Below are 26599 nucleotides of genomic sequence, written 5' to 3'. Positions count from 1 at the left end.
ATCTCAAAGGAGAAGCTAAAACAATTAAAGCATTTTGAAAAGGTTGCTCTGTGATCTGGCTTTAAAGCAGACATTCATCCTGTGGAAAGAAGACACAGAACAGGGCAGCGGGAGCAGATGCAGAATATGGCATTTAAGGTGTTTAATAGAAAAAAAAAACTTTTCATAACAGAGAGACATGCCAGCTCCTGGCAGCAGCCGTATCTCCTCCAAAGAAGATGGAAAGGCACAGAAGAACCTCCACCTGGAACTTGCTTTAAATGTGGCAATGCCAGTCACTGGGCAAAAACAAAACAAAACAAAAACCCTCCCTTTCACCTTCAACTGCTGCCAAGATCCTGTCTAGACTGAACAATCAGGACACTGGGGAATCGATTGCCCCTCTTTTCACAGACAAGGCTCCTGACCCCAAGTTCCTACTCTACAGGAAAGTCTGTCTGAACTTCTGGGCCTGGCAGTCAAAGACTGATGTTGCCCTGAGACCTCTGCCCCCAACAACCACAGAGGACCTTGGAGTAGCTGTCTAGGTCGCCGGTAAGTCTGTCATTTTTAGTAGATTCGGAAGCGTCCTGGTCTGCACTTTGCTTTCCCAGGTGGAATGTATCCATCTCAGGCCTCTGATGATATTTGATGTCTAGGCTAGTGGTGGCGTTGCCAGTTTACAGCAGCAACCAAGGCTTCAGCTGCCTTCCCAGTTCTCTTTGTGTGGAAAATTCAGGCCACAGGCCTCACTCTCCTGGAGTTACTCCTGGGTCGAGACACAGTTTCCCTTGCTACCAGACTCAGAAAGGAGATGAATGCAGAGAGCAGGTTCCAACCTAACTTTTTACCATTCCTTGACTGAGAAAGGAACTGACTTCACGACGACTCTCAGTGATCAACTACCCACGTCTCCCAGTAAATGATTAGCTAGGAAGGAAGTGTAAAGCTATGTGAAGATTTCAAAGCTTAAGTTGTGTGGATCTAAAAAAAAATGTTTTAGGGTCTAAGGTGTTGTAAGGTATAGATACTAATTATATAGATCTGGGATTGTGAAAGCTGAGATTGTGATCAGGAAATGACTTAAGGTGTGTAAATGCAAGTTACAAAGGTCTGAGCGTGGAAAGCTTAAGTCATGATAAACAAGAGATTTAAGGCGTATTAAAAACTGGAACATAGCCAGGCAGTTGTGGCACCTGCTCTTACTTAGGAGGAAGAGACGGGCATCTCTGTGAATTTGAAGCCAGCCTGGTCTACAGAGAAACCCTGTCTCAAAGGAAAAAAGAAAGAAAGAAAAGAAAAGAAAAAAGAATCATGTTTCAGATTTATTTGTCTCACTTTTCCTCCAAAAGTTCATAGTCCTAACATTAATCAATGAAATTCTTATAAAGTACTATAGCTCTGTCACAAGTTCAAGATTTTAAATTCCCTTTGATTGTTTTCTACAAGACTTAAAAATGCTTCTCATTGTGCTGAAAACATCTGTCTAATCTGTACACATCCAGTCTTCTGGATAGAGGAAAGGGTGTTAATGCTTTTAACCAGAAGCTTTTAACCAGAGCCATTGTTGGGTCCCCTATGACTCAAAGGCGTGAGTCTATTGCCTTTTCTGCAATGTGGGTTTCAATACAGATTACAAACAGTGGGAGTGCTAATGTGTCTAAACTTAGCTCTTTTTGTGAACTCAAAACATTCTTGTAAGTTGCAGGAAGCCAACTTGGGTCCATCTAGAACAGTTCATCAAATGGATTCCAGATAAGTCCTGACAATCAACAGCCTAAGTTTCCCACCTACTGCCTGTTTTTGAAGGATCAAAAAAAAAAAAATGGGATCTCCCCCATCTTTCCCTGGTCTTGGGACTCCCCTCTCTCAATTACCAGGACCTAAGAAAAAATTTTACCCCTAAACTTCTTAACTTTATCTTCTGTCCTGCCAGCATCATGCCAGGTCCCCTTAAAATCTGCATCCCAGACAGCCTGAAAATGGCTCCCCCAAGTTCTTCCAACCTCACAGACAGCTTCAAGTAGGCCTGCACCTTCCTAGCATGAGAGGTGGTCCCACAGAGCCTGGACAATGAGTGAAACAGCCAGCTATCCCAGGTCTTGGCCAGCACCCCAGCTTTCTCAGGTCCCCCCTCAAAATGTCCGTGTCCCCAGACAACAAAAAACAGTCTAGAGAACATGGCACCCCTATTCCCATCTCACCTGCTACCCCTTCCTATTTCCTCATCTTTTTTTTTAAATAACAAACAAAAGACAGGAACGTTAGTTTCCACCCCAGCAGCAGCTTGCCTCCGCCACGAAAGCAGTTACATCACCTGCCGCCAGATGCCTTTCCACCGGCAGCTTTGCAATATGTGTACCTCTTAAAAGCGCCCCCCAGGCACAGCCTGCTCTCTTGCCTCTCCTCTTCCTCTTGTTTCTTCCCTGTCTTTCTGTCTGCCTGCCTGCCTCTCTCACGCCCCTACTCTGACATGGTCTTTCTTTCACTCTCTCCCTCGCTCTTGCGCTCTGTTTGCTCATGAGTGTTTGCTTAGAAAGGTACCCACTTCACCTTTCTTTTTTTCATCCTTACAAGTGGACATTAGTAAAGCACATCCAAAGTGGTGCCCTATGTTTTCACATTGTCCTCATGGAGTTCTCTATAGGACTAAATAGAAGACGTCACGGGGCATTTTCTAGCTGAGAGACATACAAAAAGATAGCCATTGCAGTCCACGTCAGCTGAAAGCTGAAGCTGAACTGAAGGCAAGAGGAGCCACCAGCAACCAGAAGGGACAGAGCCAGTTCAAAGTGGAGGTCGAAAAGCAAGGCTACAACTCATAAACGATTTTCCTGCTTAGCTTATTTTTAAGAGGAAGGACGTTAGGGAGCCAGCTTGGAGTGGAAGTGCTTACCGAGCAAGCATGAGGACCTGAATTCTGATCCCCAGGACCGGCAGGAAATGCTGGGTGTGGTGGGTGTGTTACCTGTAGCCCCAGTGCCGGGGTGGGGGCAGAAAGAGGCAGATCTCAGGGGCTCATTGGTCAGACAGTCTAGCTAAAATATCAAACTCCACATTCAGTGAGGTGGATCTCAAAAATAAAAAAATGCGGTTGAGAGCTTGGAGAGTTGACTCAGTGATCAGGAACACAGGCTGCTCTTTCAGAAGACCCAGGTTCAGTTCCCAGCACCCACATCAGGTGGGTCACAACTACCTCTAACTTCAGTTACAGGGGATCAGGTGCCCTTTTCTGACCTCTAAGGGCATCAGGCTTTGAGTAATGCATAGATAATACATATAGGCCAAACATTGCTACACATAATATAAAAATAAGTAAAAAGGTAGAAAGCAATCAAGAAAGACACCTGCTGTTGACTTCTGGCCTACACATGAGTGTGAATAGGCAAGATAACCAGTACACACACACAGACACACACACACACACACACACACACACACACACACACACACACACACAGACCAAGAACATTTAAAATGGATAGTGTTATAGGACAGATGAGCACCTTCCCATTTCGTAGGGTGTTTTTTCTTACAGTTATCAGCATGACTTTATTTTCATGTCCTTTGCTCGATAATTTAACCCTAAAGTTGATATGTCCTCTACCCTGGTAAGCTCCACAAGGTCCAGCCTGTACCCAATGTGTTCACTGGAATCCCGTCCCTTTCTACACAACCGACAGGAGCAGTTACTGCAGCAATGTCAGTGAGTGGATGGAATGGGATCGTCTCAGTGGAGCAGCTGTTCCTTCTGGAGTCCGGAGGTTTGCTCAGGTGGTCACCTGAACTCCTCTCCCTTCCACACAGATTTTAAAGCTCCTGCTTCTCTTTGTCTGATATTTTCTGGCTGTGTAGCACCAAGACAGCTTGAATATCGTCCACCCATGACTTCCAAGTGACAGTTTTCCCAGACAGCACCCTCACCTCCCCCAGTGGAGGCCTGCCTCTCCCAGGAAGAGCAGACAGCCTTGTGTCCTGCCCAAAGGCAGGCAGAGGACCTCTGTCTGACCTTACATGACTTCTAGCACTCTCCCCTGGCCCCTGCCCTGGGACCAATCCACTCTCCAAATCACTGATGAAAAGCATCTTTGGTGCAGAAAATGGGACAATGACAATGCAGTTCTAGGAGCTAGGAACTCAAGACATCTCTACACACATAAATGGTAACAGTTACCTTAAGATTAGAAAGCTCTCTGTAAGGCAAAGGACACGGTCAACAAGACAAAACGACAGCCTACAGAATGGGAAGAGATCTTCACCAACCCCACATCAGGCAGAGGTCTGATCTCCAAAATATACAAAGAACTCAAGAAATTGGTCATCAAAAGAGCAAATAATCCAATAAAAAAAAATGGAGTACAGATCTAAACAGAGAACTCTCAACAGAGGAATCTAAAATGGCTGAAAGGCACTTAAGGAAATGTTCAACATCCTTAGTCATCAGAGAAATGCAAATCAAAACAACTCTGAGATTCTATCTTACACCTGTAAGAATGGCCAAGATCAAAAACACTGATGGCAACTTATGCTGGAGAGGTTGTGGGGGAAAGGGAACACTTCTGCATTGCTGGTGGGAATGCAAACTGGTACAGTCGCTTTAGATATCAGTATTGTGATTTCTCAAAAAATTAGGAAACAAGGTCTTGTTCCTCAAGACCCAGCAATACCACTTTTGGGTATATATCCAAAGAATGCTAAATCATACCACAAGGACATGTGCTCAACTATGTTCATAGCAGCATTGTTTGTCATAGCCAGAACCTAAAAACAACCTAAATGCCCCTCGACTGAAGAATGGATAAGGAAAATATGGTACATTTACACAATGGAGTACTATATAGCAAAAAACAAAACAATAATGACATCTTGAAATTTGCAGGCAAATGGATGGAGCTAGAAACATCATTTTGAGTGAGGTAACCCAGACCCAGAAAGATAATTATCACATTTACTCACTCATAGATATTTTTAAACATAAACCAAAGAAAACCAGTCTACAAATCACAATCCCAGCGAACCTAGACAACAATGAGGACTCTAAGAGAGACAGACATACATGGATCTAATCTACATGTAAAGTAGAAAAAGACAAGATCTCCTGAGTAAATTGGGAGCATGGGGGAACCTTGGGAGAGGGCTGAAGGGGAGGGGAGAAGCAGGGAGGGAAGCAGAGAAAAATGTAGAGCTCAACAAAAATCAATTATATATATAATTAGAAAGATCAGTAAAGCTGAAAAAGAAAAACCCCGGACTCACATGGGTATTTGCTTTCTACATCTGGAAGAAATGAGGATCTCGATAATGGAACAATGTATCAACTATGGTTGTCAATACAATCTCTTAGCTCAATTATAGGCAGTATTTTTTAAATGACAGCCAAGCATCAATCAATATGGCCTATGGACATCAACCCTAATGACAAAAAAAAAATTCATTTATGCAACCTAAGCTCGGGGAATAAAGCCAGGTCTACTAGTCAGCTTTTTTTTTTTTTTTTTTTTTTTTTTTACTAGTCTTCTATAGAGACTCCATGGATATTAAAACTGAAATCATAGCGAGCTATTTTGATGAAGACGGCAAACTCAGGTTTACCATTTGTCTGGCTGCCTAAAAAGCAAACAGAAACGTAGTTGCAGGTGATCTAGCTTTGTCTATGGCTAAAGAATTGATTCCCTGGAGCCTTGATCCCAGCTACTTACAAGTGGGGCTTAACTGGGTTTTCCCCTCATTTGTTCCTTCAACAAGGCTCCTGGGGTCTCTAATTCTCAGCTCCATGGGTCTAGAATGGTCTGATTTTTACCTATGCATATCAAGGATTCAAAATAGCATATAAATAAAAGCTTAACACCTCACAATGAGTTTTAACATCAGCGCCATCATTTCCCGGTGGTATCTGCTAGACATGTTATTAACGCCCCGAAGCACCAGGGTCTCCTTCACAGGATGGGGGTGAGCATCTGTGCCAACCTTCTAGAATTTGGATGATTACCTACGTGACTCAGATAGCTTATACAGGTGTGCAACAAACCCTAGCTGCAAGCATTATCATCACAGGGCATATCCGGGTCTGCCGTTGAGAGTAAGTAGTAATTTAACTCTCTTGGGGCTGCTTACCACAATCAGGACCCGGCTGTGTTAAACTAGCAGGCCTGGGGATATAGCTCCTAGGGTAATGCACTTGCCTAGCATGCCCAAAGCCCTGGGTTCAATCTCCGGGGCTACATAAGTCAGCCATGGTGGGGGACATCACCCTCAGCCAGCTAGCAGGTTCAAATCAGTCTGAGCTACAAGAGAGTATATCTCAAAAATAAGATATAATAGAAATGAGCGAAGGAGGGTAACTGGGAAATAGTCCTATTTCTCTCTCCTGTTACTTACCGGTTTTAGGTAGGCGACATTGCTGTGTCGGATGTCATTCAAGAGCTGGTCTCTGGGAGTGATTTCCACCAGCGGGGGTGGCCTATTTCTCGGCACCGGCTTGAGCGTTTTGATGATATCTTTGAGGTTGGTTTTCTCTTGCGCCTCTCCGGCTTCCGGCGGCATTCGAGATTTACGCTGTATTCTCTTCAGCTTCACCACCCTGAACGAGTCAGGGTCGGTCTTGCTCTGCGGAGGTTGGGGTGGATTCTTCATCATTTCGTTTCTTCCACCAAAAGCGACTTCCTGAGCCGCGAGAGGTCGTCCGGATGAAGGCTGGAAGAACTCTTGCATTCTGGGATCGGGCATGGGTCCCCCCAACCTCTCCCACATCCCAGGGGGCAGCCCCAACCCGTTCTCCAGCATAGCTATCAGCTTTCTCTGCTCTTTAAGTTGCTGCTGCTGCTGCTCCTCTTGTCTTTTCTGCCTCCGTTTATCCTGGTTCCTGGTAAGCAGATTCGTTACCACCATCCTGGGACCCGGAAGCTCGAAATGGTAACCCATCTTCAGCAGAGTGTTGTTGGCCTTCAAAAGCCTCGAGATTTCCATTTCGGCGTGGTGGCCCAGCATGTGCCTCTGGTTGTGAAAACGAAGTTCGGTTAGAGTCTCATTAAACTGGAGGCACCTCATGATGGCCACGATGCCCTTCCCAGTGATGAAGTTGGACTCGATATTAAGCGTGGTGATACTCCTGTTTTCACGCAGCATGTTGGCCAAGGCGAATGCTACACTCTCGTCTGCACCGACGTTGGCCAAACTGAAGCTTTTGATATGTTTGTTCTTCTTCATTGCATTGACAAAATCCAGTAGCATTTCCTTAGGGATATTCTCAATGTTGTTCAGGTTGAGTTCCTTCATGTCAGGGTCGTTCTGTCTCACTCGTCTCAAGCTTCCGTCCAGGTCTGTCTGGTTCCCTGAAGGTCTTGCACTTACCTTCAGAAAACTGGTGTCTAGAGCTAACTTCTTTGGGTCTAACTTGGCTATTTTCTTCTCGGTTTTTTCTTTGGTCTCTGCTCTGTCGTTTTGCGCTTCCAGTGTTTTCGTAGCCAGCTGCTGGCAGGTGCTGGAACTGTTTTGGATTTGTTTCTGTGCTTCGTTTTTTTCTCTTTTGGCTTTTTCATCTTCTTCATTCTCTTCACCTTCCTCATCCTCCTCTTCATCTTCCTCACCATCCTCTTCATCATCTTCATCATCTTCTGTTTCTTGTATATTGTTGCTCCCGTTGGATCCCCTTTTATTTGCAACTATTTCACTATTGAGCTTTTCTTTTAAAAACTGGGGCACGGTTTTAATGCCTCTTACTTCGTGCTGATTTTGAGTGCTTTCCTAAAAGACAGGTATATGACAGTGAGAACACATAGGGCTCAGCAATTAAGACTATTTGCTGCTCTTGCAAAGTTTGCTCCCCTAAACTTATCTGTGTCTGGTTACTTACAGCTGCTTGTCACTCCAGCTCTGGAGATTTGACGCCCTCTTCTGGCCTCTTCAGGCACTGTATGCAAAAACACTAATACTAATTTCACACAAACAGGCTCCTTGAAAGTGTGGGGTGCGCACACACACAATTAAAAATAAAAACAAATCTTCAAAAAATATTTTTAGCCAGGTGGTGGTGGTACATGTCTTTAATGCCAGCACTTGGGAGGCAGAGGCAGGAGGGTTTCTGTGAGTTCGAGACTTGCCTGGTCTACAGAGCTAATTCCAGAACAGCCAGGTTTACACAAAGAGATCCTGTCAGAAATCCTGTCTCAAAACAAAACAAAACAAAACAAGAACATTTCTAGGGCTGGGGATAAGTTACACAAACCTGAGTATCTGAGGACCTGAGTTCAAATCTCCAGCACCCACATAAAGTAAGATAAAAGAGGGAAGATAGAGACATGAGAATCTATGGAGGCTTGTGGGCCAGCTGGCCTATCACAGGTAGTGATAAATAAGAGACCCTGACTTTAAAAAGGTGAATGCTGAGGACTGACACCTGGGTTGTCTCCCCTCCCCCATGCACACACATATGCATAAAAGATTTTGTAAAAACTTAAATGGCATGGTAGCACACACCTTTACCCTCAGCACTCAGAAGGCAGAGGCAGTCAGATCTCTGGGTTCTGGGCCAGCCTGGTCTAGATAGTGAGTTCCTGACTAGCCAAGCCTACATAGAGAGACTCTATCTCAAAATAAAACCTTACATGAAAAACATTGTAAGCAAAAAAGCTCAAGTTAACAAACCTTGTGTATAATATTATTCCATTTATATATACATTATATATATATATATATGAAAATTTTTTCTGGAATTATTACCACATTTCTGTTTTTTTGTTTGCTTGAATTTTTTTCTGAGTCAGCAAGGTGACTCTTGATACAACTGAAGAAGAAGGGCCTATTGGTTGCCCAGTGTTTGTGCTATATGGTGTTACGTTTTAAGTTTGCCTTGTCTTTCAGATACAGAAGACCCTCTACTAAGCAAATACAACTAAATAGGGATGGACTTTTGTAGACACACAGTTGGGGGCTGTACTTATCTCTTTCCAGACATACTTATCTCTTAGGTTCTTTGGGAATTGGTTCTTGGAACACTAACACTTATGGGTGCTTACATATGTGTATGAGAGATATACATACATATATATGTATAGACACACATACACATATATATCCTATACACCCTTCTTCCCATGCAAGCGGTATTTTACGTTCTCTCTAGGCCACCTAATACCTACTATGCCTATAACGTAAACAGGGATACTGTATTGTTGAAAAAATGAAAGGAGAAAATCTGTATACATCCAACCCACATGGCAAAATGAAACAGCAAACAAACAAACAAACAGAAACCTTTTTTAGTGTTTTCAGTTTACAATTCGTTGAATTCAAGGATACAGTCCCTGAGGATACACAAAATAAGACCTAGTTAATTTTGTTTTCAGAGTCTTTATTTTTAAAACGTGGTGTTAAAACATATTTGGGAACTTGATGAGACAAATTGTAAAGTCCGTGTGTCAACGTGTTTTTATGTGTAGTTGAGCCAGAGTGTTCGCACTCAGCAGCGCTGTGTAAGAAGTAATTTCCCTATACCCTACAGTTAAGTAGCCTTCCTAAAGTATGCACTGCTTTCGTCCACACACACTTGGCATTTCCTGAGATTATGACACGGTGCCGGGAAATGGGAGTAGTCTGATAAGCTAGCGTGTGCTTTTAAAACCTTGGTTTGGGTCCTGGCTCTGAGGAAAACAGCATCGTTTTCTAGTCAGTCTCACTAGTCTCTGAAGCAAACCGCCTTGAAGGAAGAGCCAGTCTTAAAATGGATCAGGCTTAGGGTGAGATTTACAGCTCTTTGCCATGTCTGGCAGGGGAAGCGGCCGTCTCTCAGGTCGGTGTTTACTAGATTCTCGTGCACCGGTGACTACACTTTGGCTCCACCTGTGTTTCTTTGCCAAGTGTGACTCTAAAAGCTCGGAGAAGTCCGACACTCAGTAGTCGGAGCAAGAACTTAGTGGCGATGATACATTCCTGGAGTTGACTTAACTTCCTCCTAAAACCGGCACCATCGCATTCCCCATCTGTCCCAGCAGGGGGAGCCCAATCATCAAGCTGTTTAGTGAACAGCAAGGGAAGAAACAAAGACCCTGGTCCTGTAGCTCTCCTAAACGGGGTGTTCAGGAGCGATTGCCTTCGAACCCACGGACCTACAATTGTTAAGAAGTCTGCGAATGACATGGTAATCTCTAGCCTGACCGAGCCAGAGATTTATGTCCTGGAGTTCAGATTGTGCTTCTGTCCACTGCTCCCTTCCATCACACGCCTGTGACAGCAGTGTGATGAGATTCACCTGGACCTAGCAGGCGGGGCTAAAGAAACTCTACTTTGGAAATGTATCTTCTTTTTTTTTCTCAGTCATTTTTAAGTGCAACGTTAAAATTTGTGCTTGAGAGCTGTCAAGACGGCTCAGCAGGTAAAGGGACCTGCCACCAAGCCTGACCCCCCTCCATGCACAACTAGTAACAAAATGTAATTAACAATTTTAATTGTGCTTTATATGTAGTTGGTTTATAAAGATCATGGCAGTTATAGCTTTTACATTAAAATGTCTCAAGAAAGGACTCTCTTGAAAACCACATCTTAGCCATCTATTTCCGGATGTCATGTCTGATGCCCTGTGCACAGTGTGCCCACATTCTCAGTCATGGGTTTGGTTTAGTGTGTGTGGCCAGATTTCCTCAGAACTGGGGAGTCCTTGACATTATATATAGAATATTGTATGTGCAGAAGTAGGATGGAGATTGGGGGAGGGCAGAAGTTTTGATGAGATTCTCAAAGGGAGAAGCCAAAAAGTCAGAACAGCTTCTTCTGAGTTGTGAGTTAAAGCATTACGTATCATGGCCACAGACCACGGACTCCACATAGAGACCCCAGTGTCAGTGTTGGAAGAGACACTGACGTGAAGCCGTCAACGTTCCCCCTTGCAATTATACCGTTGTTCAGAAAGTTACAGTCGGGATCGCACTAATAATACGATTTAATTTAGATGTGGCCAAATCCCAAACAACCACATACTGTGCTCTTGAGAAGTCACAATTGCCAAACAGACCCTGCCAGCCCAGACCCGGCAGCCCTTTGTGTCCCACATAGATCCCTGGTTACCTCAGACTGCACAAAACTGACAGGAACGCGTTCATCTTCCACCATGCGTCTAGACGCCTTTTGCAAATACATGTAATCGACGAGAGACTTATGGTCGAAGTGTCCTGTGGGCGCTTTGTTGGTTTGATCTTTTTGGATCATCCCCACAGGAAGGTGGGGGTCAGGGGCCATGACTTCCATCTCGGACTGCAGCTCCCTCAGCTCTTCGGGGGACAAGTTGGCCAAGAGTTCATCTTCGTTTAGCTCCTCACTGAGGGCGTCTTCTTGGTCTGAATTTCTGCTGTGCTCCGACATCCTTTGCTTTTGCTATTTGTTTCTAGATCACCAGAAAAGAAGAAATCATCTACGATGATTAAAAAAAAAAAATCAGTACGCGTCAGTGTCTTCCAGTCAACAAATAACCCAGGTCGACCCACCCTTGAGCTCTCTTCTCCCTCAATGGTGTTTGTTGGGCTGTTGGGAGTAACTACGGCTTAGCTCATGTGGGATCTATATTAAGCAAGGTTTTCTGGGCAGAGTCAAGTTGTGGAGCTACTACACGACTCCCTTTTCGGCAACTTGAGTCAGCTGTACAAATCCACCTGACATTTCCGAACAGCTGCCGCCCCGGACGGGAGGAACCAGTCCACAGAATCTGTGCAGGGGTAAACCGCATTCTTTTCTAATGCCCTCCCATGGCTGAGTCCAACTCTGTGCAGCCCACACCTACATGCTCTAGGGCTTCAGGGGGAGTCTGCTGCGGCTTATCTAACCAGGTCACAACACATCAGAATGAAACTCCAGCCAGCAAATGCAGTTTCTCCTGGTATTAAAAAAAAAAAAAAGTCCCTTGAAGGTGGAAGGTGAGCTCCTGAGCTTCACCTCTTCTCCTCAGCAGGCTCTGAAAGTTGCAGCCCTGACGAGAACAGCTCTGGTGTTCACCCCTGTGTAAGCGAAACTGTGTGAGCTGCCCTTATCTGCATCTAGATCCTGTGACCGGACAGATGGGGATAACAGGCCCCTCAATTCCCACGTAAGGGAGGGGCTGAGCATTTTAAACCATTTATATCCTTAGTAAGCATCCGTCAAAGCTAAATAGATTAAGATGAATCTGCAGAGAATTTTTTTTTTAACCAGACCATTAAAGTACTGGGGAAAAACTGTGAAAATATTTTTTTTTTGTAAATGGGAGCAATAGTTTTTTCAAATTACAAATATACGTTTATGTTACAGAGCTAGGGAGAAAAGGAATTTTTCACCTTATTTCCCTGTTGAGAGCAACTGCAGCGAATACTCTGGCTTAGTTCAGTCATTTCTTTAGAAATAGGAACTCCATGCTGCCTTATCGCCTTCATGGTATTTTTGGCAGTTTGGACACGAAAGGCAGGAGTTTGGCCATGGAAGTCAGCAGTCTGCCCTGGCTGTATCCTAGCCCTGTGTCCTTTGGTTTATTGTTTGCTTCTGATATAAAGTTTTGCTATTCAGCTTTAGATCTCACTACGTGATACGGCTGTTTTTGAACTTGCAGCTGTCTCCTGGACTCCAACGCCCAAGTGTCGTGATTGCAGACATTCATCACCACATTCAGTCTGCTCTCTGTGTTTTCTAGTTGATAAAATCAGGTTACTTTTGAGCAATTATATATTCTAGAACCACACAGTTTTTAAGATCTCCCTGTCAGGAACTATAGTTGACAAATTTCATAGTTCATGTAACCCACCCTTAACTGTTACATATCTAAACTGTTTTCATTTCTTTTTTCTTTTTTTCATTAGAGACAGGGTTTCTCTGTAGCTTTGGAGAATGTCCTAGAACCATCTCTTGTAGACCAGGCTGGCCTCGAACTCACAGAGATCCGCCTGCCTCTGCCTCCTGCATGCTGGCATTAAAGGCGTGTGGTGTCACCACCGCCTGGCTTGTTTTCATTTCTTAAAAGTACAAAGAGTTCTTCAACAAACACATTACTAGCGCCATATTTGTATATGACCAAGTTTATTTGCTTAGGGTAATTGGATAAATTCTAAGAAATCAAACTGCAGGATCAAACAATATGGAAAAACTAAATAATTTTCATGTGAATGCCTAAGCAATCCCCTTAGTGTTTTTGCAATATTTTTCTGGCATGGGTAAATTATATACATATGTTACTATTCCTCATATATATATATCTATATATATATATCTGTGGGTGTACATACATACATATATACATATATGTGTGTGTTTATGTATACACATACACATATCCTCCATGCTCCAGAGTTCTGTATCCAGAGTTAACAAATCAATAAACAAAGCATTTAAAAAAAATTGCCTTTGACCACATATGTGCTATTTCCCTCTAGTAATTATTCTCAAACAGCACAATCTGTCATATTTCAGGGGCAGCCACAGAAACAGTTAAGAAAAGACAAAACATGGTTTAAATAGAACATTTAAAAACCTCTTCCACGAGAGAAACCGTTGTATTAACAGCCGTGAACAAAAGAGGCTTTAAAATTTTTGACAATTTTACAGAAAACAGCCAAGAGCCTGTTAGACAGCATTGCCTATAAAGGACTGCAAAGCCTGGCTTTGAAATGTAAATAAGAAATCCTCCCTAGAAAAGTGATCTGAATTCTTCCAGATACCTCATTTGGTCCTGATGAATGCCACATATCCCCACATGTCCAAATGCCTCCGATGATCAAGCTGATTGAGGTTTGCTGCAAGGAGCCCTGATTCCTCTGACAGCATCTTCCAGGGGCAGGAAGTGGGTGAATCTCTGCCAGCTGCTTCCCAGGACACCTCACCCGCCTGCTAACGGAGAGGGTTTTGTGGGTCTAATTAGCTATGTGTGACCCTCAGATGAGTTAGCCGCGTTTGCTCTTCCTGACGCCTTTCCAGTGGCCACCTCTGCAGCTTCCCACATCAGCACCCAACACGATGGCCAAAGCAAGTAGCTACCTGTGGGGATGTCACCTGCGTGATCAACTGACTCTGGATCAGGTCCAGTGGAAGGAATGGGACTGGCTCCCTCCTAGAAGCTCCTGAATCTGCATTTTGAAAGTTGGGTCTTGGAATCCATGCCTTTTTGAACATTCTCTGGTGTTTCTAAAGTGTAAATCCAGAACATTCCAAGATTTTACCTGCCTCCAAGACTTTGCACATGCGGTGCCCATTGCTTTTCTCTGGGCTGTGCTCATCTCTCAGACTTTAAAGCTACCAGAAATGACGGACACTACCCTGGGCGTGCGCTCATCCGACAGGCCTGGCTCGAATGGCTTGTCAAGGTGTTTGCTGAGGGCCTGCTTTGCGCCCCGCACGATGTTAGGTACCTAGGAATGCGGGGTTGATCAAAACAGGGAAAGTCCTGTTCTGGTGAAGGAGACAAGGCCGATCATCTCTGGATACAGGAAATGCTAAGGAAGATGGATGCCGTATGTTAGAGAACTGCACTGGAGAATGACTGTGCCCGGGAAGGGAAGTCCGAACCCGTGAGAGCTGCGGGAATGGTACGCACACCGTCTTTCTGGCAAGTAAAATCTTGGAATGTTCCAGGTCCTAGAATCTAGAAATTTACCTCAAACTCACATGGCTGACAGGTTAGGCACGGTGACTTTGGGGGCAGGGAGGAAGGCAGGGCCAGGCAGGGCCAGGCAGGGCCAGGCAGGGCCAGGCAGGGATGTGTCTTCATGGTCAAGACTAAGCTGTTTATTCCAAGCATCACTGGGAACCAGCAGAGGGTTTCATGTGGAGTTTACTGGGGCGCATGCTTTCAGCCACTGTAGTTACTGCTTAGAAAGCACAGTGGCTAAGTTAGAGACAGGTGAGAAGAAAAGCAGGAGATGAACTGATGTCCATGACGATGAAGCCCTTAATAACGAAGGAGTGCTAGCATTTGGAAGGGGGTGGAGGTCTCAGGCCTTTCGCTTTGTCAGCTACAAGTAAAGCTTCGAAAACTGTGGTGTTTCCTTCTAAACCCCCGATCTTCAGTGACCGCAGCATTTTGCTCTATGCACCATACTCCCACCCCCATCCCAGCTCTCCACCCCATCTCTCCTGCCACAGAGGAGGAGCACATCTCATTTTAATGAAAGGGGAAGCAAAGAGGGAGAGATTGAGGGAGGGGTGGGGGAGAAGAGTAGGAGGGGGCAGAGAGGAGACAGGACCAGGACTAAGGGAGGAAGGGAGGAGGAACCATGCCAAAGAGAGCCAATGGCTACCCAGTCTCTGCATCTGAGCTAGTTTAAGTTTAGTTTAAGTTTAAGTTTTAGTTAATTTGTTTAAGATTTCTAAACAAATCTGAAAAAAAGGCTAAATACATGGTGACTTATCTATGTAAGAGATTGATAATCATAACCTACATATGGGTGGAAAGATAAAATATATACATATCTACTTGAAAATGGACTTAGTAACCTTGGGAAGCTGAACAAGAGATGGGCACTTGGCTATGGAGGCTGAAGTGAAGCACATCACTAGAGGAATAGATGCAAGAAGTGTGCCAAGTCTTTCTCTATCCTGCCAGTCATCTCCAAATAATGGCATATATTTAATAGAAGTCATTATATTAATTATGAGAGCTGGGCCTATAGTTTAGGCTTATTCCTATCTAGCTCTTATATCTTAAATTAACCCATATTTTTAAATTTACATTCTACCATGTGGCTTTTTTACCTTTCTTCCATTCTGTATCTCTCTCTCTCTCTCTCTCTCTCTCTCTCTCTCTCTCTCTCTCTCTCTCTCCTTCTTTCTCTCTCTCTCAGTCCTGCCTATACTTCCTGCCTAGCTATTAGCCATTTGGTTCTTTATTAACCAACCAGAAGGCACCTTGGCAAAGAATCATCTTTACAATGTAAATAAACATTCCACAACAAAGAACAGCCCTCCACTGGACACACTTGTATATTTTGAAATGCGATAACTCTCTCCTCGTGATGGGAGGCTATAGTATTCCTGGCTCTTGATCAACCTGAAACTGCCAACTGTTGTCAGTGTGTGTGGGGGGGGTGTCAAAGAATCCCAGGCTAACTCCAAGGTAAACCAATTATATTTGCTTTATTATAAGATGCAAACTCACAAAACAGGAACGAGAAGTACAAACCTCAGTTGTGTAGCATGGGGACCACAGAGAGAGTGAACCCTGGGTGGGCCAGCATTTTCCTCCGGGTATCCAAAAGGTCACGCCCTAACCTGCTCCCACCTCTTAAAGATCGTTGACTGACAGAGTTTCCCCATCACTTGAGTATGTGACTGTTTGTGTGTGTGTGTGGGGGGGGGGCTTGCAGCTTGGAAGAGTCCTCTGCCACTCTCCTGCTCAAGTCCCCAAAGTGATTCCTGTAGTCCTAGGATCCTTCACAATCTGGACCCTGCTGCTCTATTCCTGTGTGATATCCACTAAACCCTGCAACACACTATCTGTTCCAATGCCAGTCAACTTGAGAATTCCAGGATTGGTGGAGCCCTTTGCTATGTCATAGTTTGGAGCTCCTGCCCCCCAGGCCTTCTGGGTGGAGCAACCTTTCTTATTTATTTATTTATTTGTTTGTTTGTTTATGTCTCTATTGTTTATTGACGTCATCTCTTTTCCAAATGCATTTCTCTCACACTCTGTCTAGAACTAGGCACCTGCCCCACAGAACTGTCGTTGCCTGTCACTGGTCCATCCTTTCCCTCCAGGCAAGTCTAGCCGGCAGCCCCCCTGTCTACATACCCGCAGGGTAGCAATGAAAGGGGGCCAATACAAAAGGTAGCATTCCCTAGAACACCATGAATTTTTCTGTTGCTGGTTGTTTGTATTCTTTACTCCTTTGGGAGGGGACGACCCGCCATCCACGCCCCAAAATAATACACAGAGGCTTATTCTTTCTCAATGTCTAGCCTTAGCTTGACTAATTTTTAGGCAGCTTTTTTTAACAAATTATCCTGTCTTCCTTTTGCCTCTGGGCTTTTCTCCTTCTCTATTCTTTGTATCTTTCTTTACCTCTTACTCCACCACTTGCTATGCAGCTGGGCGGCTGGTTCTGATGTCCTCCTCGCCTTCTTTTCTCACTCTTTCAATCTTCCCTTCCCAGATTTCTCTTCCTAGCTATTTTCTCTGTCTGCCAGTCCCACCCAGCCTTTCTCCTGCCTAGTTACTGACCATTCAGCTCTTTCTTAGACCAATCAGATGTTTTAGTCAGGCAAAGTAACACAGCTTTACAGAGTTAGACAAACGTAACATTAAAAAATGCATTACATCTTTGCAACATTAAACAAATGTTCCACAGCATAAACAGATGTAACACATCTTTAATTAATATTCCACAGCATCTTCCTGTGATTTTTTTCCCTAACTCAATTATGTAGTTCCCAAGTATAAACTAGACATGACAACATAGGTTCTCAATGTCAAAAAGTTACACACACATACACACACACATACACACGCACACATACACACATAGCATAGCATACTTTGTAGGACATTTGGGAAAAACCTAAATGACGCAGTGCACAGTAACTTAATGAACGTTAGCCATTAGGTGTGCCCAGTATCTAACAATACTGTTCAAAGGTGGAAATAGAAAGGCTTTTCCATGTTATTCTCTCAAAAACACACATGTAATACATGCACAAAGATATATGAGTCTTGGTAGCATATGGGTCAGAGAATGCCACACTTCTTTCTTGGGTCTGTTTACTTTTTTAAAACTTTTTTATTCTGCGCAGATCCTGGTTGTGAGGATGGCAGATAAACCATCTCTTGCTTCAGTTACATCCCTTGGTTAAAAATGGACACAACTTTCGAATGGCTTCCAAGCAGTAGTAAATAAATCAGTTCTGGCCTATTTGTGGCATGTTATTCCCTTGTGCAATTCTGTTTGGATCTCCAAGGCTCTGCCCATTGGCTACACATTCCCTGAAGAGTTCATCAGTGTCATACAAATGCCTGGACCTCTGCTCAAATGTCCCTGACTCATGGTGCAATTCCTCAGAATGGGCTCAGAAATGGTTGAGGTAAAAGTTTCTCTAAGACCCAACACCCAGTCTGCCTTTCCTTCACTAAATCCAGCTCAGTTACGAGGGGACACACTCATCTTTTTTCCTTAATTGTTTTATAAACAAGTTAACTTTTTAAAAATTAAGTTGGAGCTGGAGGGATGGCTCAACAATAAAGAGAACTTAATTGCTTTCGCAGAGGACTCGCTTGGTTCTCGGCACCTACATGGTGGCTTTACAACCATTCATACATTCCAGTTCCAGGGGATCCCATGGCCTATCCAGACTGTCTCTTTCACCAGCTATGCACATCGTACACCTCCAGACAGACAGGCAAAACGCTCATACATATAGAACAAAAATAAATAGAAAATTAAAAGACGAGCATTAAATTGATTTTTATTAAATTGATTTAGTTTTATTTCAAAGGTGAATGAGGGTGCTATGGCAATCCTATTAAGGTAGCTAATATAGACTGAGTGCGCAGCCCAGCCATTGTGATCTCTGCTGTAGCTATGACTGCAACGGCTTCTGTTTCTGTCAATACCCTTGTCACTACCATTGTAAAAGGTCCTGCTGCTGTGACTGCTACTGATCTTGCTATTCTGCTAAACTTATCAAGTACTTACCACTATGTAGCATGTGACAGGGGCTTTTTATATGTGTCAGATTTCCCCACACAACCACGAAAGAACCATAGACATTTGTCAGAACTGACACAAATATTGGGTATTGACTGGAGGGAAAAAAATGGGGGAGGGAAATTGCCCTCTAGTTTGTAATCCTGCGTTGGTCCTCAGACTGCTGGGATTATAGGTTTGTATCAGATGTCATGACCCCTAGTCTTCTGTTGCTTATCATTTGTCCAGTTCAAATGCATTTAGTATTTGAAATCATGCAGCACCAAAACTGGCAACTCTGCTATTGCATGTGTGCCTGAGCATGTGGGTACCAATGCGTACCGGGGACAGATGTAAACATGTACTATCATTCCTCAGATACCATCCACCTTGGGGTGTTTTTATTTTTGTTTTGATCTCGTGCTCCCAATTTACTCAGGAAATCTTGTCTTTTTCTACTTCTCACATAGATTAGATCCATGCATGTCTCTCTTAGGGTCCTCTTTGTTGTCTAGGTTCTCTGGGATTATGAATTGTAGGCTGGTTGTTCTTTGCTTTATGTCTAAAAGCCACTTATGAGTGAGTACATATTTACTTGTCTTTCTGGCTCTAGGTTACCTCACTCAATATGATGTTTTCTAGATCCATCCATTTGACTGCAAATTTCCAGATGTTGTTACTTTTTTCTGCTGTGTAGTACTCCATTGTGTACATGTACCCCATTTTCCTTATCCATTCTTTGGTCGAGGTGTATTAGGTTGTTTCCAGGCTCTGGCTATGACAAATAATACTGCTGTGAACACAGTTGAGCACATGTCCTTGTGGTATGATTGAGCATCCTTTGGGTATATACCCAAAAGTGGTATTGCTGGGTCTTGAGGTAGGTTGTTTCCTAATTTTCTGAGAAATCACCATACTGATATCCAAAGGGGCTGTACCAGCTTGCACTCCCACCAGCAATGCAGGAGTGTTCCCTTTTCCCCACAACCTCTCCAGCATAAGTTGTCATCAGTGATTTTGATCTTGGCCATTCTTACAGGTGTAAGATGGAATCTCAGAGTTGTTTTGATTTGCATTTCTCTGAAGACTAAGAATGCTGAGCATTTCCTTAAGTGCCTTTCAGCCTCTGTTGAGAGTTCTGTTTAGATATGTACCCCCATTTCTTATTGAACTATTTGTTCTTTTGATAACCAATTTCTTGAGATTTTTGTGTATTTTGGAGATTAGTCCTCTGTTTGATGCGTGGTTGGTGAAGATCTTTTCACATTCTGTAGACTATCATTTTGTTTTGTTGACCATGTCCTCTGCTTAAAAGAAGCTTCTCAGTTTCAGGAGGTCCCATTTATTAATTGTTTTATCAGTGTCTGTGCTATTGGGGTTATATTTAGGAAGTGGTCTCCTGTGTCAAAGCATTCAAGTGTACTTCCCACTTTCTCTTCTATGAGTTTCAGTGTGGTTGGTTTTATGTTGAGGTCTTTGATCCATTTGGTCTTGAGTTTTGCTCACAGTGGTAGATATGGATCTATTTTCATTCTTCTACATGTTGATATCCAGTTATGCCAGCACCATTTGTTGAATATGCTTTCTTTTTTTTCATTTTATATTTGTTGTTTTTTGTAAAAAAAAAATTCAGTTTTTCATAGATCTGTGGATTGATATCTAGGTCTTCAATTCGGTTCCATTGGTCCTCCTGTCTGTTTTTATGCCAATATCAGTCTGTTTTCAGGACTGTAGCTCTATAGATAAGTTTGAAGTCAGGGATTGTGATGCCTCCAGAAGTTCCTTTATTTTAGCATTGTTTTAGCTATCCTGGGTTTCTTGCTTTTCCATATGAAGTTGAATATTGTTCTTTCGAAGTTTGTGAAGAATTTTGCTGGGATTTTGATGGGCATTGCATTTAATCTGTAGATTGCTTTTGGTAAGATTGCCAATTTTACTATATTAATTCTACCTACCCAAGAGCATGGGAGATCTTTCCATTTTCTGGTGTCTTCTTCAATTTCTTTCTTCAAAGATTTAAAGTCCTTGTCATACAGGTCTTCCACTTGTTTGGTTAGAGTTACTCCAAGATATTTTATGTTATTTGTGGCTATTGTGAAGGGTGGTGTTTCTCTGATTTCTTTCTCAGTCCATTTATCACCTGTGTAAAGGAGGGCTACTGATTTTTTTCGAGTTTATCTTGTATCCTGTTACATTACTAAAGGTGTTTATGAGTTGTAGGAGTTCCTTGGTAAAAATTTTGAGGTCACTTATGTAAGCTATCATATCAACAAATAGTGAGAGTTTGACTTCTTCTTTTGCGATTTGTATCCCTTGATCTCCTTTTGTTGTTTTATTGTTCTAGCTAGATCCTCAAGAGTGGGTAACCTTGTCTTGTTCCTGATTTCAGTGGGATAACTTTGAGTTTCTCTCCATTTAGTTTGATATTGGATGTTGGCTTTCTGTATATTGCCCTTATTATGATTAGGTATGTTCCTTGTATTCCTGCTCTGTCCAAGATCTTTATCATGAAGGGATGTTGTATTTTGTCAAATGATTTTTCAGCATCTAATGAGATGTTCCTGTGCCTTTTTTCTTTTCAGTTTGTTTATATGGTGGGTTACACTGACATATTTTTTTATATTGAACCACACCTGCATCTCTGGGATGAAGTCAACTTGATCATGGTGGATGATCTTTCTGATGTGTTCTTGGATTTGGTTTGCCAGTATTCTATTGAATATTTTTGCATCAATGTTCATGAGTGAGATTGGACTGTAATTCTCTTTCTTAGTAATGTCTTTCTGTGGTTTGGGTATCAGGGTAATTATAGTCTTATAAAAAGAGTTTTGCAATGTTCCTTTTGTTTCTGTTGTGTAGAACAATTTGAATAGTACTGGTATTAGTTCTTCTTTGAAAATCTTGCAGAATATTGCTCTGAAACCATTTGGCCCTGGGATTTTGGTTGGGAGACTTTTGATGATTGTTTCTATTTATTTAGCAGTTAAACGTCTATTTAATTTGCATATCTGGTCTTGATTTGATTCTGGTAAGTGATATTTATCCAGAAAATCACGCATTTCCTTTAAGTTTTCCAATTTTGTGGAATACAGGTGTGAAGGGCCATATCCACATGCCCCATTACAAGATGGCGCTGGCATCCGGTTTCACTGCCAGGTGAACGCACATGTGCTAGGTAACTTTCCACTGCTGTCCCCGCCTACTCCCGAGGCTTCACCTGGGCTAATTGGGCAGCGAACCAATCCAAGGGTAACACGTCCGAAGCAAGAACTGCTTCCTATATAAAGGAGGGGTTCCCTCATTTAGGGGTCCCTGGCCATGTTGGCTTATGCTCTAGCTCCCAAGGGGCATTAAAGCTTTTCTGCAGAAGAATCCTAGTGTCCCGCGTGGTTCTTGCTGGCGAGATGGTAGCGCGGGACATACAGGTTTTCAAAAATATAACCTGATAATTCTCGAGATTTCTTCCATGTCTGTTTTTATGTCCCCCTTTTCATTTCTGATTTTGTTAATTTGGATATTCTCTCTCTGTCTTTGGTTAGTTTGGATAAAGGTTTGTCTACTTTGTTGATTTTCTCAAAGAACAAAGTCTTTCTCTCATTGATTCTTTGTATTGTTTTCTTTGTTTCTATTTTGTTGATTTCAGCTCTCAATCTGATTATTCCCTGTCATCTAGTCCTCCTGGGTGAGTTTGCTTCTTTTTGTTCTAGAGTTTTCAGGTGTTCTGTTAGCTCACTAGTGTGGGATTTTTCCAGCATCTTTATGTAGGCATTTAGTGCTATGAACTTTCCTCTTAACACTGCCTTCATTGTGTCCCATAAATTTGGGTATGTTATATGGTCGTTATCATTGAACTTTAGGAAGTCTTTAATTTCTTCCTTTATTTCTTGACCCACTGATGATTCAGGTGAGCACTGTTGAATTTCCATGTGTTTGTGGGCTTTCTAAAATTAGTGTTGCTGTTGAATTCTAATTTTAAGCCATGGTGTCTGATAAGATACATGGAGTTGTTTCAAATTTTTGTACCTGTTGAGGTTTGCTTTGTTACCTAAAACAAAAACCAAAAAAAATTTATATCTGTTATATTATTTCACCACAAAAACAAAAATACAGTCATTACCCATCCACATATATTTATGCTGCACAGAGCACAGTAAATGAGTCTCTCAGGCTACTGTAGAGTGAAGCTGTAAGCTTTATGGTTATTTTGTTTTGTTTGGTTCTGAGACAGGGTTTCTCTGTGTAGCTCTGGCTCTCCTGAAACTTGCTCTGTAGACCAGGCTAGCCTTAACTCGGAGATCTTTATGTTACTGCCTCCTGAGCACTGGGGTGAAAGGCAGGTGCCACCACGCCTAGCTCTCTGTTTTCTTCTTCCACGTTTCAAAGTTATTTGAATATTTTCTTGAAGCAAGTACAGTTTTATGGCCAAAAAAACCAAACCAACCAACCAACCAAACAACAACAACAAAACCCCAATCTGATTCAAATGCTTGCGACACAGGTGATGTGGGTCCTCTAGTGCTGCTGGCAGTGGGTGATTTTGATAAGATTGTGGAGTGAGCGCAAGTTCACCTGGTTTGCTCTTTAAATCAATACTTACAGACCAATTACTGAACTGCAGTTTAAACGTTGTGCGATGATAAATTTTGTGTTATTCTTTTGTGTGTGTGTGTGGTTTTTTTGTTTTTTTGTTTTTTGAAACAGGGTTTTCCTGTATAATAGCCTTTGCTGTCCTGAAGCTCTCCTTGCATAGCAGGCTAGCCCCAAACTCACAGAGATCTTACTTCCTCTGCTCCTGAGTGCTGGGATTAAAGGTGTGTGCTACCAGGCCTGACTTATTTTTAAATTAAAAATATTGGGGCAATCTGAGCGGTTGTCTGTGGGTTTGAGGTCAGTCTGCCTGGTCTACACAGTGAGTTCCATTACAGCCAAGGCTACCTAGCGAGACCTTGTCTCAGAGAAAGAAACACACATACACACATACATACACACACACACACACACACACACACACACGAATAAAATGTATTTGAAGCAACTGATATTATGATAGTACTTAGGAACCCGGTACTCAACAGACAGAAACAAGTGGTTCTCTGTGAGTTTGAGGCCAGCCTGATCTATGTGCATTCCAGATCAGTTAGTCTCATAGTGTCTTAGCTATGGTTTCTATTGCTGTGAACAGACACCATGACCACAGCAACTCTTATAAAGGAAACACTTAATAGGGGCTGGCTTACAGTTTCAGAGGTTTAGTCCATTATCATCATGGTGGGAAACATGGTGGCATGCAGGCAGGGTGCTGGAGAAGTTGAGAGTTCTACATCTTGATTCACAGGTAACAGGAAGTGAATTGTTTACCACACTGAGTACAGCTTGAGCAAAGAAGATCACTTCCTCCTAGAAGGCCACCCCTACTTCAACAAAGCCAAACCTAATAGTGCCACTCCCTTTGGAGGCCATTTCTTTCAAACCACCACACATTGTGAGGCCTTATCTAAGGAAAAAAGAAAGAAAGCAAGCAGGCTGGCAAATGCGTAGATTTGCTATTCATTAATGTCTGCTGCATAACATTCTGTCTACCTGTGTTTATCATGTGAACTTCTTTTTTCTGGTTCATGTCACAAAGTAAAAACTCATTAAAAATACAGGAATTAGGAAAATGGCTTGAGGGGGAAAAGCACTTTTTTTAAAAAAAAAAATGAAAACAATTCATTGTATGAAGTCCACAATAGGGTGGAGTAGAATAAGGTAGCAAAGACCAACTATTAGATAATGGTGTGTTGATTTATTTAGTGGTTTACACAAAGCACTGCTTGTGCTTTCTATTTGCCAGACCTCACTTGCTAGTTGAAACAGAATGACCTTGAGGAATTGCTGAGACAATGGGCCTTGCCCTTAACAACCAGCTGACTGCCATGGACCCTCCTATGAAGTCTGACTTGCTTGTCTGCCCCACCTAGTAGTTTTAGAGTATAAAATGAGAATACAAATTAGACCTGGCATGGAAGCCTTTCAGGAGCTGTCCTGGCTGTTGTCCACCAGTGATATCTCTTCCCTTCTACTCTGAGGGGCGTCAGAATGCTTATTCCAGAAAGACTCCAGCAAAAAAAAGGCTATGGTTGTAGCTTTGTTGGTAGAGTGTTTGCCTAGCCTGCCAAAGCCTTAAGGGTCAATCCCTTGGAAGACAGAAACAGGAGGATCCCAAGTTCAAGGTCTTCCTTGTCTACATCTGGTATTTGAGACCAGCCTGGGATACATGAAGCCTTGCTTTGTTTCGTATTTTGAAGTCCACCAACAGAAATACACATAAGGACGTTCTGCTCTAGGAATATGAAGGAAGACTGCTCAATACTGCAAACATGTCCATTGTTCACAGCAACACCTCCATATTCCAAGAGCTTCACGTTGAATGGAAAAAGCCAAATAGGAAGAACATATGTAGAAGGATTCTGTTTTGTATGAGGGTCAAGTGCAAGGTCACCTGCAGAGATTGACCAAGAGTAGCTGTTTACAGGGAGTGGGATTGACGGGAAAGCAGGCAGCAGGAAAGTTCTGGGGAGACTGCTGTATCTCAGTTGGGGTGTTGGTTGCTTAGGTGAATGCATTTGCCAAAACTGATCTGTGAGGGTGCTTAAGACATGGGTATTTTGCTCAGTGCAAAATACATACCAATATGTCAGTGAAGTTTTAAATAAAATATGAAGGTTAAAAAAAGCAGGCTATGTGTATACCTATACAAGCTGTGAGCACTTCAGTTAATTGAAATGCAAGGAGAATTTAGATCGCATAGGTCGTTACTCAAGAAGCAATAGTGACATTGGAGAAAAGGCCAGAGTAACCAGAAACCTCAGAAGAGCAACCAGGAACTGTGTGCGGTGTCTCAAGAATTTTATCAAACTTTACTAAGTACCACAGGCCTCTCCTTTGATCCTTTTCCAAAGATGTGACTGAAAAATATGGTCACTAGAAAGAAGGATGTTTGCTCTTTGTCTTTAAGATAACTTCATTATTAAATAACAGAAGAGGAAATATGTGGACAGGAAAAAACCTGAACTAACAAGTTGCCAGATGATCTCCCTCAGTGTGGTCTGGGATTCCTCCAGGCTCCCCTTTAAAGGCTATTTGAGGCTCTCTTTCTCTCTCTTTCTCTCTCTCTCTCTCTCTCTCTCTCTCTCTCTCTCTCTCTCTCTCTCTTCCCTCCCTCCCTCCCTTCCTTTTCAGGAGCTGAAGCTCAAACCCAGGGCCTAGCACTTGCAACCTACCACTGAGTTAAATCCCTAACCTCGAGTTTTTTCTTTTAAGATTGTTTCCAGTCCTTCCCTTTGAAGATGTGGTTCATTCTGTGCAGAAACTATGACTGTCTTTGTTGGGGATAATCCAACTTTTGGTGATATAGTTAATCACCCTTCCTCAGTCCCCCCATGGTGTCATATGGAAGTCCAAGGATTTTCTCTTCCCCTCTTCTTCCTTTTCCTTTTCCTTTTGTTTTCTGAGGTAGTGTCCCAGGATGAAGTCCCAACTGCCCGGGAAATGGCTACCCTGCTGGTTTCAGACCTGCAGAGATTTTCCTACTCCAGTCTCCCGAGAGCTTCATTTCAGGCCTGTTCTTCCAAATTTGTCAGGGTCTTGCTTTCCAAAATGAATCAATCGTTAGCCAAAGGAAAAAAAAATGTCTTTCATAACTTGGTGTTTTTAAATGACTGGGCATGAGTTCTATGATTCTGGGGGAAAGTACTTATGTAGAGATGGGTTTTTACGAATGTACAGGACCATTCCGTAAACTCCTGTATGAAACGTACACTCCAGTGACTGGACAGAGCAGTTTTTAAAGTATATTCCAGGTGCATGCACACAAATGAGCCTGTTCCCTTCTGTGCCTTTAGAGAGCCACTTAGCTGGTAGCTCTGCCTTTTGTCAAATTTAGCAATGCCTTTTTGAGATTTGCCTTTTCATCTCTGGTAGAATCTGCCATGCTTCCTCAAACTGCAAGGTACGCTAAC

General features: G+C 42.8%; 1 protein-coding gene across 2 annotated transcripts in view; it reads right to left on the bottom strand.

Moving 5' to 3' along the window:
* The window catches only part of Lmod3 (leiomodin 3), a 45044-nt gene that overhangs the window by 7005 nt on the left and 11440 nt on the right, over window positions 1-26599 (bottom strand). The window contains exons 3-4 of one of the 2 annotated variants that reach the window (XM_085686777.2): window positions 11038-11353; window positions 6358-7722 (exon numbers count right to left, since the gene is read on the bottom strand). In XM_085686777.2, the coding sequence (XP_085542903.2) occupies window positions 6358-7722; window positions 11038-11331 (1659 nt within the window). In that variant the 5' untranslated portion in view covers window positions 11332-11353. Of the gene's footprint in view, window positions 1-6357; window positions 7723-11037; window positions 11706-26599 lie in introns of those variants that run through there. The other variant, XM_048438359.3, reaches the window with a different exon arrangement.

This window comes from Myodes glareolus, chromosome 3 (assembly GCF_982192425.1).
Source record: "Myodes glareolus chromosome 3, mMyoGla1.1, whole genome shotgun sequence".
In the NCBI taxonomy this organism is placed as follows: Eukaryota; Metazoa; Chordata; class Mammalia; order Rodentia; family Cricetidae; genus Myodes; species Myodes glareolus.
Note: the sequence above shows the minus strand (reverse complement) of the source record. Positions and strands in the feature narration are given on the sequence as shown.